Below are 13,534 nucleotides of genomic sequence, written 5' to 3' on the forward strand. Positions count from 1 at the left end.
TAAACCAGTCATTTTTAATAAGAATTCAAATACAATGAAGAATTCATTTCAGTAAATATTCTGAACTTAACTTAAATGGACCTAGGTGTTTCCAACTGTGAAAAAAGATCAGGGTGCCATTACCACATACTTTAACTGTTTATTTATTTCTTGTCCAGGAGCTTGATTTAGAGGCAATAAAATGCAATCAGTACACAAACCAGAAACAGAATAATCTGCTAATGGAACTTTTAATTGATAAGTGACCACTGACATGAGGTAATTCTTTCCATGTAGAGCTGCTTGCAGAGACCTTTGTGCACTTTATCGGTAAACAATCACTAACATAAGCATTAAAGAAAATTTAAATACATTATGACCCAATAAATATCACAATCAATCAATATACTCTTTTCCCTCCTAAAGATTTAGTGTTAAAATACCACATTTTAGTAGCCTTTTAGTGCTGGACATATATTTACAATGTTGGTACTAAGTTGAGTACTTTGTAATCAAAAGATAATTGGTTAAGTAAACCAGCACACAAAGGAATTGTCAGGTTGAATAACCATGTTAGAAAATAAATTCATACTGATGTATGTAAATATTCATAAAGAGGCTGAGCAACTCCTTTAAAATATCTCCTATTATTGCATATTATTATGTCATAATTAATGGTACATGCAACTTTCAATGGTAAACTTATTTTGGGGATTTACTATTTTGACCCTTTTAAACAGATCAGAAAACTTAGGGAAAAAATGATCTGCTAAAAAGATATATTTTTCTTTTTTGAACAATCTTTTAAACTGCTTACTTTTCCTTTTAAAGTCATTGTAAGGAAGATTCATGTCATTTTTGACCAAACACAAAAGTACTGTGAGTTTAAGCAATATTTGACTCCTTGATTCCATTTTATTGTTTGAAATGATATAAATGACGACTTTGTACAAACAATCTCTTGTTTGTTAGCATACTATTTCCACACACACCTTTTTGGGAATTAATGCTTGTCAATGGAGCTTGCACTACAAATAATACAGTTGACTGATTTAAACCAAACCAGAATAGATCTTTCCTAAATGGACAAAACTAAAGGGAAAAAAGTATAGCCTACAAATTAGGAAAAAATTCTCGACTGTTAGAGAAACGAGGCAGAAGACTACCACGATAACGTCTAACACTATGGGTGCTACAGCAGCACAGCTAGTGCGCCATAACTTAGACACTTTCTACAGCAAAGGAAGGGGTTTTTCCATCGCTATAGGAACTCCACTTCCCCAAGTGATGGTAGCTAGGTCAATGGAAGCATTCTTCCATCAACTGAGTTATGTTTACACCAGGCGTTAAATCAGCATAACTACACCACTCAGGGGAGTGAATTTTTCACGCCTCTGAGCTTCATAGCTATGTCAACCTAACTTTTATGTGTGGACTAGGCCCAAGTGCGGTGGTTGAGGCACCATGATTTTAGCTATTAAAATGAATAAGAAGTTTAACTGTCATCTCTATAGTCTTTTCCTACTCTTTCTTTGTTTTGCCTATTCATCTTTTTAGTGCAGGGATGTATGCATATGTGTGTTGTTTAAAACTCATTGACTCAAAGCCTTCACATGTATTCTGTTCATGATTTAGGAGTTTAGGCCATAATCCAATATGCACCGTAGCCAATGGAAAGGTTCCGCTTGATTTCAATGGGTTTTATATTGGTCCCTAAGACAATTAAAAAGCATTTTAGTTAATCTTTAAAAGACTAGTGTAAAGATCAATAAGATTAAAATTGGACCTATGGATAATATCTTGCACAATAACAAAATGTGGAGGGATAGCTAAGTGGTTTGAGCATTGGCTTGCTACACCCAGGGTTGTGAGTTCAATCCTTGAGGGGGCCACTTAGGGATCTGGGGCAAAAATTGGTCCTGCTAGTGAAGGCAGGGGGCTGGACTCGATGACCTTTCAAGGTCCCTTCCAGTTCTAGGAGATTGGTATATCTCCAATTATTACCTATTACCTTTTAATGAACTAGTTTGCAATATTTCAAGTTTTGGATTAGCTGTATATACAGGAATTCTGCACATTGTATATGAAGCCTTAGTTATACACAAATATGAAACTTTGTGCACTATTTATCCCATTAGATTTGTCAATTAAAATCACAACATAAACTCTTCATATTTCAGAAATGTAACCCATTAAATTTCATTAGAATCAATAATTAATTGTTCCCTATTTCAATTTGATTTAGTCAAAATAAGCCATTTAGAATTTGATCCAATACCTTTTCATTCAGTAGTTATCTAATCTTACTGAAAGAAACAGCTTTAAAACTTAATTTGTCAAATATCTAAGCTTAATATAACACTCTTAGATCTCACTGCGCATAGTCCACCATAATCAGATCACCACATATATTAACAAACTATAGTATGTTGTGCAATCTAGTCAATTTAGAAAATACCTTCTTTAATATGCATCAGGAGAATGTGCACAAGGCAATAAATCAATTATTTCAGTCCTATGTTAATATTAATTGCTGTGATTGATCTTTAGCATAGATTAACAACAATGTCCCTGCATACTATCATCAAAATACTACTACCAATTTTTTAAAAGTTAAACATCTTTGCCTCTCTACCTAACATGTCCCCAAAATGCTACTTTACCAGTAATTTGGTTCCCAAGCGGACAGGCTTTCATAATTCAAAGCAAGCAAAGAACAAACCCTTCATTCTGTGTCCTGCCACCTTTCCAAGAAATAGGAAACACCGTGACAAAACAAACTTCAATTTCTTTTTCACAAATCTTCAGTGTCTTTAGAGGACTTTTGATTGACTTCTGCAAAGAAGCTTCACATTGATAGATCATACAAATGAATCAGGAACACCGATCCATGGCTCACTAGTCCTTATCAATGGTCTAGAGTCAAAAAGAACAAATAGAGGAGATAGCTCATTGGGTCTTGGCAGGGCCGGCTTTAGGCAGTGCGGGATCCAATTCGAACAGTTTTGACAGGCCCCCGGCAGGGATGACTAAAAAAAAATAAAAACACGTGTAAAAAACATGTGGGGCTTGTACTCACTGGACAGTGCTCCAAGTCTTCAGGGGCACTTCGGCGACAGGGTCCTTCACTCACTCCAGGTCCTCAGCGGCACTGAAGGACCCGCTGCCGAAGACCCAAAGCAAGTGAAGAACCCACCGCCGAAGTGCCACTGAAGACCCAGAGTGCCGCCAGGTGAGTAAAAATTAAACAGGCGCCTCTAGCCAGGGAAGGGATTCTCACTGGGCACAGGGCCCTCTTAGGCGCGAGGCCCGATTCAGGGGAATTGGTGGAATAGGCCTAAAGCTGGCCCTGGGTCTTGGGAACCAGTTGAGTCTAAGTGTAATGGAATACTAGTGTCTGAAGCAAACAAAAATCCTGTCAAAGACATTAGAAGTCATGACACGACTAAACAGTCATATTTTCAGAACTATCAGGCCTGTTCCAAAACGGAGGTAGTAAGAAACCATAAAAGTTCTAGTTCCAAACATGAGAGGACTAACAAGTTCATTTCTGTTCAACAATCTTTTAGACACCTCTCTCAACTAGCTGCTGATTCTGCATAAGAATATAACTAAAACTGTCAAAAATCCCACCTTTTATAATCTAATGTATAATGTCAAGGTTCCAAATTACATATTTTGACTATTTATTCCTGATGATTCTTATTTCTAATCCTCCTTTGGTCACTGACTGTGAACCACTTCACTTTTCTGCTTCAGGTTCCACTTCTGTACAATGGGGGCAGTTACAGTTATAAGGATGTTGTAAGATTGATTTATGTTTTCACAGCACTACATAAGTGCTAAGTATTTTTATACGGAGTGTTTATTTAGGTCGCCTAACACTTTCCATTATAAAAAAAATTGTAACCTTTTTTGGGAAGCTTTAACACCTCCATGTTTGCAACAGATCTTTGAAATTCATCAGATAGAAAGTATCAGAGGGGTAGCCGTGTTAGTCTGGTTCTGTAAAAGCAGCAAAGAATCCTGTGGCACCTTATAGACTAACAGACGTTTTGGAGCATGAGCTTTCGTGGGTGAATACCCACTTCTTCGGATGCAAGCCACGAAATTCACCCACGAAAGCTCATGCTGCAAAACATCTGTTAGTCTATAAGGTGCCACAGGATTCATCAGATAGAAAGTTCTTCGGCCACAGAAGTGCCTTTTCACTGTCCCATGAAATTCCATTCACATTTAGCTGATTTAGAAACTGTTAGAAATCACAACTTTCCTTCTCTTACTTGTGTTCCTCAGGAAAATTTTGGCAGCCTAACAAAACAACTGAACTCTAACATTCTAAAGAGTCACACTGCTGCCAAAGTAGCAGAAACTGCACTGGGAAATCTAGGAACTGGCAGAACAGCTGTTGTGGAGGGGATGGAAAGGAAGCTAAGCCAAGCCATATACTTCCCCTCCCCCTTCCCTCCTATCCCCAAAAACACATAACAGCCCTTGGATAGTCCATATCACCAGCAGTCCATCCCCCTGAGAGATAATAGCCTTCTCCTACTGCCAGCTAATGTAGTTAGTCCTGTAGCTCAAGTGGTAGAAATCTGTGCTGCAGTGCTAAAAGGTCAAGATTCAAACCCTGCTAATAACACACAGTTTTTGCAGTTGTACACAGAAGAATTATTTAAAAAAAAAACTAGGCAATGACTTATGATTGACAACTATTATTTCCCACAGGACCGCTGCCCTGACTCATTCAGCGTACAGAATAAATGCACAAAGGGGCAGAAATAAATTTGCATGGGCAACTGTAAATCTTACATTTCCAAACTTTCAACCGCTTGACTTTGCAACCTAAACAATTAACAGCTTTTTGGTAGCAATTTTGTAGTTATCATCTAGGTTTAAAGAGCCTGAAAACATAAGATTTAGAAGATATTTTATTAAACCTTAGCTAATTTTCTTAATGAATCAAATAGCATTATGGATACATGTTAAATTATTAAAAAACCTCTGGACAGGAAACAGAAAAAAGTAAATCCGGTTATGAATCTACACATTACTGAAAGTCAAACGCATTTGGCTAATAGCACTGAATGGTTACTGGGATACACAGAATTTATGTAAATTATTAAATTTTAATGTATTTGTTTTCTGATAACACTGAAACTTTTTAAGTGAGAGTTTTCAGTGGCACTACTGTCTTTTGGTTTATGCAAATAAGAAATTGCTGTGGATGCCTGACTGCTTCCTTTGCAGTATTCCTATTTTATTTACAAAAAAGCTTTTAATAATGTACTACTGCTTTTAAATAATTCTGTGCAAATGCATAAAACGAAGCATTTCTGGAAATGGATGAATGACTATTCAATAATGTCTTTAACTTAGACCACAATACTGGCAGGTACTGAATAGTAAGGCCGTGCCTTATCTTTCTGTTTAATGAATCAGCTCTCTAAACATGCCAGTAAAAAGGTGTCTCTGCACCTGGATAGAGCTAATTATTAAATAACACTGTCACTTCATACCTTACACAAACGTACTGCAAATACAACAATAATCTATGCCTTCAAAATGTTAAATGATATATTCTGATTTCAAAGGGCAAAAACAAAACATTTGTTCTGATAGAGCTCTTTCTAAACAATGGACAGCATCACTTTTTCTTTCTGACTTCTCATGCCCTTATATTAATATTTAAGATGCAATCATAGAAGTGCTGTTGAACTGATAATAAATAAAATTAAGGGTCCAATATTGCAATCAGTTGTGGAAAAATAGTTCCAATAAATATAAGCATCTCCCAGCTCTGTCTGCTCCAGATCAACTCCAACTTCTTTTGGAGCTCTGAGAGGCACCTTCTGAGCCCTCAAAAGAGAAGAGACTGCAGGCAGCTTTTAAACAATTGTGATCCCCACTCCCACGCTAGCCCCCAACAGACTTATAGCTGCTGAGCCCTGCAGACCAGGGAGAGAACGAAGTTGTGAATCTATAGGCAGGTCAGACCTATAACATCTTCCATAGTTCAGTGCTATTTGGATGTGAGGTTTGGCTTCGGCCCACTCCTAATTACAGCATGTCCTTCAAAATGGATACATTGCTTTAATGGAAGTGGCTGATTTGGATCCTTCCCTGTTTCACAAGTCTTCGTGTAGTGATCCTTTGGATAGATCTAAAGGTGGAGGGTTGCCCAAATTAATTTTTAGACCAGAATTCCATTCTTTGCTATTTTTAAGAGGGCACTGTCAGGTTAAAAACAATTTTTTTTTAAAAATGTTCTTACTTGCATTAATGACGTAGTTTATTAAAACTGAAACATTGTTCCAAAAGTTTACTTTTCACACAATTTTTACATTTTTCTAACCAGTTTTTAGTCCATATAATCATTTTTTTTATTCTCATGCACTGAATTTTTTTTCTTCCAAAAAACCTGCTTCTACAGAACTTTAAAAAAAAAACCCATAAACACATTTCTATGAGATAATCACTGGTAAAACTTTGCTTTTCAGTCCTAAATTTTGGCTGTGGTGTAACTTCCCTACTCTGCTCACATACATTGCAAGTGGGGGCTCAACTCACCCCCCGATGTATATCTGTGGTTTTGTGCCCACTCACTCCTGTGCACACATATTTCCAACATCTGGATAGTCTCATGAAGTAGCGAAGGACTAAAAATACAGAATCCATCTGAATGCATGACAAAAGTTTTCCTTTAACCTTAAATATGGAGAGTAAAATTTTCAAAATCTGAGACTTCAGAGGCTTAATCTCACTGAAGCCTATGGGAGTTTCACACCAGTGCCAAAATTAATTTTGAAAATAGGATACTAGGTGCCTTTGAAAATTTACCCACAATTTTGATCAATTAAAACAATAGCAATCATTGCTATGTTTATGGTTGAAATACAAATGCTCAAAATTACTGGTTAGAAGTTCCTGGCTTTAAAGAATGTTGACAAGAACTATACTAAGGGTACGCCCACACTACCTACCGGATTGGCAGGTGGCGATCGATCTATCGGGGACTGATTTATCGCATCTCATCTAGACGCGATAAATTGATCCCCGAACGCGCTCCCCGTCAATTCTGGAACTCCACCAGGGCGAGAGGCGGAAGCGGAGTCGACGGGGGAGCCGCGGCCGTCGATCCCACGCCGTGAGGATGGGAGCTAAGTTGAACTAAGATACATTGACTTCAGCTATGCTATTCTCGTAGCTGAAGTTGCGTATCTTACATCGACCTCCCCCACAGTGTAGACCAGGCCTCAATGTTCTTTGTAAGACACTCTCAATACTAGAGCTGGCCAGAAAACAGCAACAAATTTTAACAGAAGTCATAGTGAAATTAAGTTCCCATTTCTCATTAAACGTTCATTTTCATTACTAACTAGCTCCATTCAACAGTAATTTATTGTCATTTGGCTTTCCACAGCATCAAAATCCAAAGCCCTCAAAACACGGTACCAAAATTATAACACAAGTGCATAGTAAATGATAAACTCAAACATTGTGTAAGTTACTATATAAATAATACTCTTTATCAGCTCCCTCCTATGCTAAAATTCTTCATGAACATCCTCATTACAACCAAAACTCTGGCACCCAAAATTTTCCCCTTTTAAAAGTAAACCTGAAGAAAGGTTTTTCAGAGCTGTGTGTTGAGAATTAACTATGGAATACTATTGCCAGTGCAAAATGTACAGCTAAATTCCTGAAAAACAGCTCTCTACATTTCCCAATCTATTGTAAAGGAAACATTTCCTTTCCTCCCAACCCTGTGAACTATCAACATAGTTAATACCTACACATGCAATTGGGTATCTATCCACTTCAGTTACTTAAAGCCAAAAACCAGAGAATTAAAATATTATTTCCTCTATAGTACGTGGCACCAAAATTTAATACATTATTTATTATTGGTAGTACTGAACCCCCAATCATGGACCAGGATTCCAGTGTGCTCAAAGCTATACAAACCAACAACATAAGGACAGTCACTGCCCCCAAAAGCTTACAATCTAAGACAAGAGAAAATAAATGGATACAGACAGAGGAGCACAAGGAAACAATGAGACAAAATTGGTCAGCATGACAGACAGTGGTCTCAGAACACCAGCAGCCTAATTGTTGTCAAGTTTTTTAAAGGCATCATAGAAAAAGAGAGTTTAGAGAAGGAATTTAAAGGAAGAGAATAAGGTAGTGTTGTCATTGTTTACAGTGAGCTCCTCCCAATAAAGAAGCAGCACAGGAAAAAGCACAAAGGTGCTTGCTTGAAAATTTAACAAATGGAAAATGAAGACTGGCATCATCAGCCAATCGGAGGCAGGTGTCAACATCTCAACAGCAAATGAGAAATGATATATCAGGGTGGGGACAGGCTGCTAAGGGCCTTTAAGTGAAGATCGTTCCAACAGCATTCTGAATGGATATGAGTGGGACAGGAGAAAATGATGTTGCAGTAATTGAGATATGAGATGATGAGAGCCTGAATGAGAGTTTTAGCTTGGATTGATGGCCAGGTTGTTTCTTAGAGATTTTATGCAGAAAGTGTCTGCAAGATATAGTCTGATGTGAGGACCTAGAGAGAGGTCCAAGTCAAAGATGATGCCCACGTTAGAATCCAGTAACGAGTAGGAAAAGAAACTGAGAACGAGAACTTAACTCAGTATTACATTATGCACCTTTTCTATATGGTATCATTAGGTCACATTAGTTAGAAATGATCAGAGCAACAGTTCTGAAATTTAGCAATGTGCCTTGTGTAACCAAAAACCTGCTAATTCCTACAAATATTCATTTCACATAACTGGCATGATGAAAAAAAATTTGCACCCAAACTCTTGAGAATAGTTTCTAAAACCCTAATGCACGATGACTTAGGCTGGATATTAGGAAAAACTTTTTCACTAGTAGGGTGGTGAAGAACTGGAATGGGTTACCTAGGGAGGTAGTGGAATCTCCTTCCTTAGAGGTTTTTAAGGTCAGGCTTGACAAAGCCCTGGCTGGGATGATTTAGTTGGGTTTGGTCCTGCATTGAGCAGGGGGTTGGACTAGATGACCTCCTGAGGTCCCTTCCAACCCTGAGATTCTATGATTCTATGTGAGTACTTCCATTGGCTTCAATGAGACTAAACTCGTGGTTAAAGCTAAATATGAAATTCAAAGCTTTGCTGGACTGGGATTTAACACAACTAATTCTCTTCTCATTCAACTCTGTAACTACCATTAACATTAATGAGAATTATGCAGGTGCATCAATAATCTAGCTATACAGCCAGTGAGTAAATAAAGTGGCAATATTATTTACATTACAATTAAATAAAAATATTCCCTTCCCTCCAAACTGAGAAAGAAAAACATTAAACTTCCCCAACTTATTCCTCCTTTCTTAAATTTACTTTTTAAAAAAGCTTCCACTGTAAATTATCTTTTTACTCCTAATGTTATGTTTTGTACAACAATACCGTAATTTAAAAAAAAAAAAGTTTTCACCTTTCCAAGCATCCTTCCTAGGAAGTAATAGTGTCTGGCATAAGAATCTCCAACGAGCATCTGTGCAGCAGGGTTGGGGTAAAGAAGTCCTTCATTAGTGGTCTTAAAAAATCCCTGGTTAGGGTTAAATCCTGATTTAAGCAGTTCATTCAGAAATTCTCTAAAAATTCCACCACCATCAATACCAGCTTCATCCAGGCCATGTGCGTTAAGTAAATGAACACGAATTCGCTTTTTCAGATCAGGTTCTGGGGGGAAAAAGTTGAAAAGAAAAGTCACATACAAGAACCTATACAAAGTTTGTTTCAGGAAAAAAAAAACACATGCACACTACATTTAGATGTCAGTACATATATATATAACAGTGTATTGTGCTGTTGCAGAAATCTATTATTGGCTTGAGTTTGAGATGGTTGCATTACTCAAAAGCAGAGAAGTAACTTGTGAATAATACAGCTCATCCCAAATGAATGCTACAAAGACTTCATACCAAACCACCTGGACACACATGCTGTTTATAAAATTTATTTTTACAGAAAAACGATTGTACACCAGTTTTATAGAGTGTAACAGTGGCACCATTTTGGGTGTCTCTCCACCTGTAAACCGAGTCTCTCTTCGCGTAGTAAATTCAACGTACTTGTATATGGGCCTCAAAAGCAGAGAGAAATTATAGCAAACTCCATGAATTTTTTGAAATAGCTACTCTTTACGTAATGTTGGGAGTTTAAGACCCAATATCTTCCAATTTAGCAGGTTTAGAAACAAATGCTATGTATCTCACTAGAAAAGAGGGTTGTCCAGCTCCTCCACTAGATAAAACATTTTTAGTCCAGATGCATGTTCTGGTTCATGAAATATTGGATTTTAAATCTGTCACTAGTCCAGGACTGAATATTATCCATTCTGCACCTTAGATCTTACTGTAATTTCAGGGGGTGAGGTGTGGAAATTCCGCTTTAGGGAAGCAAAGAAGAAAACATTTTGTGTCTTTTTTTTTTTTTTTTTTTTAATAAAATGGAAGGCTACTGTTTGAAAGTTGATCAGAGATTTGGAATATCAGCAGTCATCTCAGGGAGATGATTCATAGGACCAAGTCCAGTTGACAAAGGGCATGAAAAAATATCACATACTGTACACACACACACCCCTGACAGGTGTGGTGTGAGGGCGATACTCACTGATGATGCCCCTTCAAACCACCTTATCTGTACTCTTCACATTAAGTTCCTGATTCTGCAATTTGTTACAGGTGGATAGACTGCTGCACCCATATACAGCCCCAGTGATGTCTTCACACTTGAAAGCTGGTTGCAAACACCTACTTTTTTTCTTTTTTAAAAGTCTGCCTGAAAGTTTTCTTTCCTCCAAAATTATTCCTGTCCAAAGCAGAGGATGGGCATTATTCAGTCCAGAACCAACACAGGTAGAAGGTTTGACATTTCATAACATATAATGGCTGGAAACAGGAGATTTATTCCATTGCACTGGGTAGAGTTCTAATAGGATACATAACACCTGCTCCTAGGCCTGTCTAGATTATAGACCTTAAAAGTACAGGATTAACTAGGTAATTGTCACAGGGATTTCTTACATTTCATTAGCTGTAATTCCTCTGTCCCTCAGAACTGTGGAAAGTTGGGCTCAGGGTATTTAGGGAGCCAGGCTTTACAAGGGAGGGTACAAAATATAGTACCCATTTATTTTTTCCCCTCTAGAAGATTTCAGAAATCATTTTTCTATAAAACGTATAGCGTATATATGAAGCACAATCAAGCGGGAAGGAGGATATAAACTTTTTTTTATCAGCACTTGTTTGGGCCAACTCGTGTCACTCTGTTGTTGATCAACGTGACCAATACCAAACAAATGCTGATAAAACTATTTCATTGCAATACATACTGTATATAGCACATCATATATGTAGGTAATATTCATGAGATTAAATTGCAGTATCTTGTATTAAATGCCAGCTTCACATGCATTCTGCCCAATAGTTCATCTCACTGGAACTAGTGCTAACATTCCAGTTCTCTGAGCAACTTCTCTCAGCTACTTTAAAAAAAATCCACTAGTCAGAAAAATGTTTTCTGCTTTCTCCCACTACAGAATGCCCTCTTCCACAAAGTCATACTAGCCTGAGACATAGAATGGGCAAGGTTCAGCTTGGTACCAATGACAGTTGTAAGGTCCAATACCTTATGACTATTCAGCAATAGAAAAGGGAGTGTTATACCACTGAGAAGAGGAACTTCTCAGTGTCAGTGACATACATTACTTGTCAGGAAGTTAATTAAGCTATTAAGCATTACATTTCATATATGCAAATGTTGTTTTGAGTCAGAGATTTTTTTTTAATTATTAGTTATAATTTCTCTCTTCCTGTGAGTCCTATACAGTTGGACTTACAGTCAGTATGTATCTGGCTTACAGGTGGAGGATAAAAAATGGTCCCAGTAAAATTTTTAGAAACTCAAACAATTCTAAAATAGTTTTTCCATAACATATGTGATGACATCTACAGTATACATGTAGGTGTGGTATGGGGTAAGGATTTTATCAACACTTGTTTGATGTGGCCTGCATAAATCATGACTTTGCCACTCATGATCTTGAGGCAGTCCTACTAATACATATAAAGGGGTCTTTGTCTCCAAAATCTCAATTCCATTCCACTCCACTCCTATTTTTAAAAATGATCTAGACTGAGTAAGGTACCACTGAAGCATTAATTTATAATGATTCTCTTTTACTTGAGTGCATGTGGAAAAACTGGCTGCCTTCTTCCAAAATCAATGCCCATTGCTCTTTTGTGATCTCTTTTCCTATTGATCACTTCTAAGACCTCATCTATGTGCACTCAATCTTCCAGGTCCATTTTAATCAATTCAGTCTATGATCCTGAAACTATTCCTGTTACAGTTTCTAGGAATTTCTTCTTTTCTATACTACTCACTGTATCCGAACCACCCCGGATCTAACTAGAACTATTCCATACAACTATACTGACACAAAAAATAAACAGTGAAATATATAATGTATGTATGTTTATCACCCAGTATAGCTGCTGTTGATTAAACCAGATTCCTCATATACAGGGTTTGGACTGAAACCGAACAGTATTCACATATGTGTGTGTATATATATATTTAATATTTAAATACTGTTAAGTGTATATATATACATACATACACACACACACACACACTTTAAATACTGTTCAGTTTCAGTCCAAACCCTGTACATGTGGAATCTGGTTTAATCAACAGAAACTATAGTGGGTGATAAATAAATAAATAAATAAATCTAGAGAGAGAGAGATTTAAATATGTGTATATATAGATATATATACACACACATAGAGAGAGAGCGCGCGCAAGCACAAACATTTTCCTCCTCCTATTGTGAAAGGGGAAGGGTATGTGAGGGGGTGTGTGGAAAACAGTCTATACGCAGCATGTAAACATTTATTCTGTGTTTGGAATGTATCTATATCTGGCATGGAGGGATAATCTTGGGGAGGGGAGGGGGAGTGTCAAAGGATAGTTCAAACTCCATGCTCATTCTGTGTCTTCAATGAGATTACCAACAAGTGTGTTAGTTGATAATACATGTGACGATAGTTTGGGGATAGAGACTCTTGTCCATCTGGAAATGGATGAAGACCATTGAGTCATTTCATATAGGTCAAACAGCCAACATCAGTAACAGCATTTGGTCACTTCTGATGTAGTAATCTGAGCTTGTAAATTAGAGGTGGAAAACTTCATACCATTACTAGAACCCCTTAGTGTAAATGGCTTTTAATCTCATTTGACACATATACAAAAGTGGCTGCAGCTGGGGCCATGCCCCAAACTGAGCAGCAGGGCTTTATAAGAAGGCCAGGGAAGCCAGAAAACAGTCTTCCTCTGCCTGAAGAGGAAGAAGGGCCTGGCTGCAGGGACTGAGACAAGGTACCTAGGGTGAAGCAGGGCTGGGGAAAGGCTGAGGAGCTGGGGAGCTCCAGCCTAGAAAGCCCCAGGCTGCGGCCTAGCAGTGGGCCAACAGGTACTGGGGGTTGCAGAGGGCA

At 37.7% G+C, this 13,534-nt stretch overlaps 1 protein-coding gene across 1 annotated transcript in view; it reads right to left on the reverse strand.

Moving 5' to 3' along the window:
- Positions 1–13,534, reverse strand: part of UBE3C (ubiquitin protein ligase E3C) — a 177,909-nt gene that overhangs the window by 48,959 nt on the left and 115,416 nt on the right. Inside the window, exon 18 of the mRNA XM_045006074.1 lies at positions 9,463–9,710. Within this exon, the coding sequence (XP_044862009.1) occupies positions 9,463–9,710 (248 nt within the window). The remainder of the gene's footprint in view (positions 1–9,462; positions 9,711–13,534) is intronic.

The sequence above is a fragment of the Mauremys mutica genome, chromosome 2 (genome assembly GCF_020497125.1).
Source record: "Mauremys mutica isolate MM-2020 ecotype Southern chromosome 2, ASM2049712v1, whole genome shotgun sequence".
Classification (NCBI taxonomy): Eukaryota; Metazoa; Chordata; order Testudines; family Geoemydidae; genus Mauremys; species Mauremys mutica.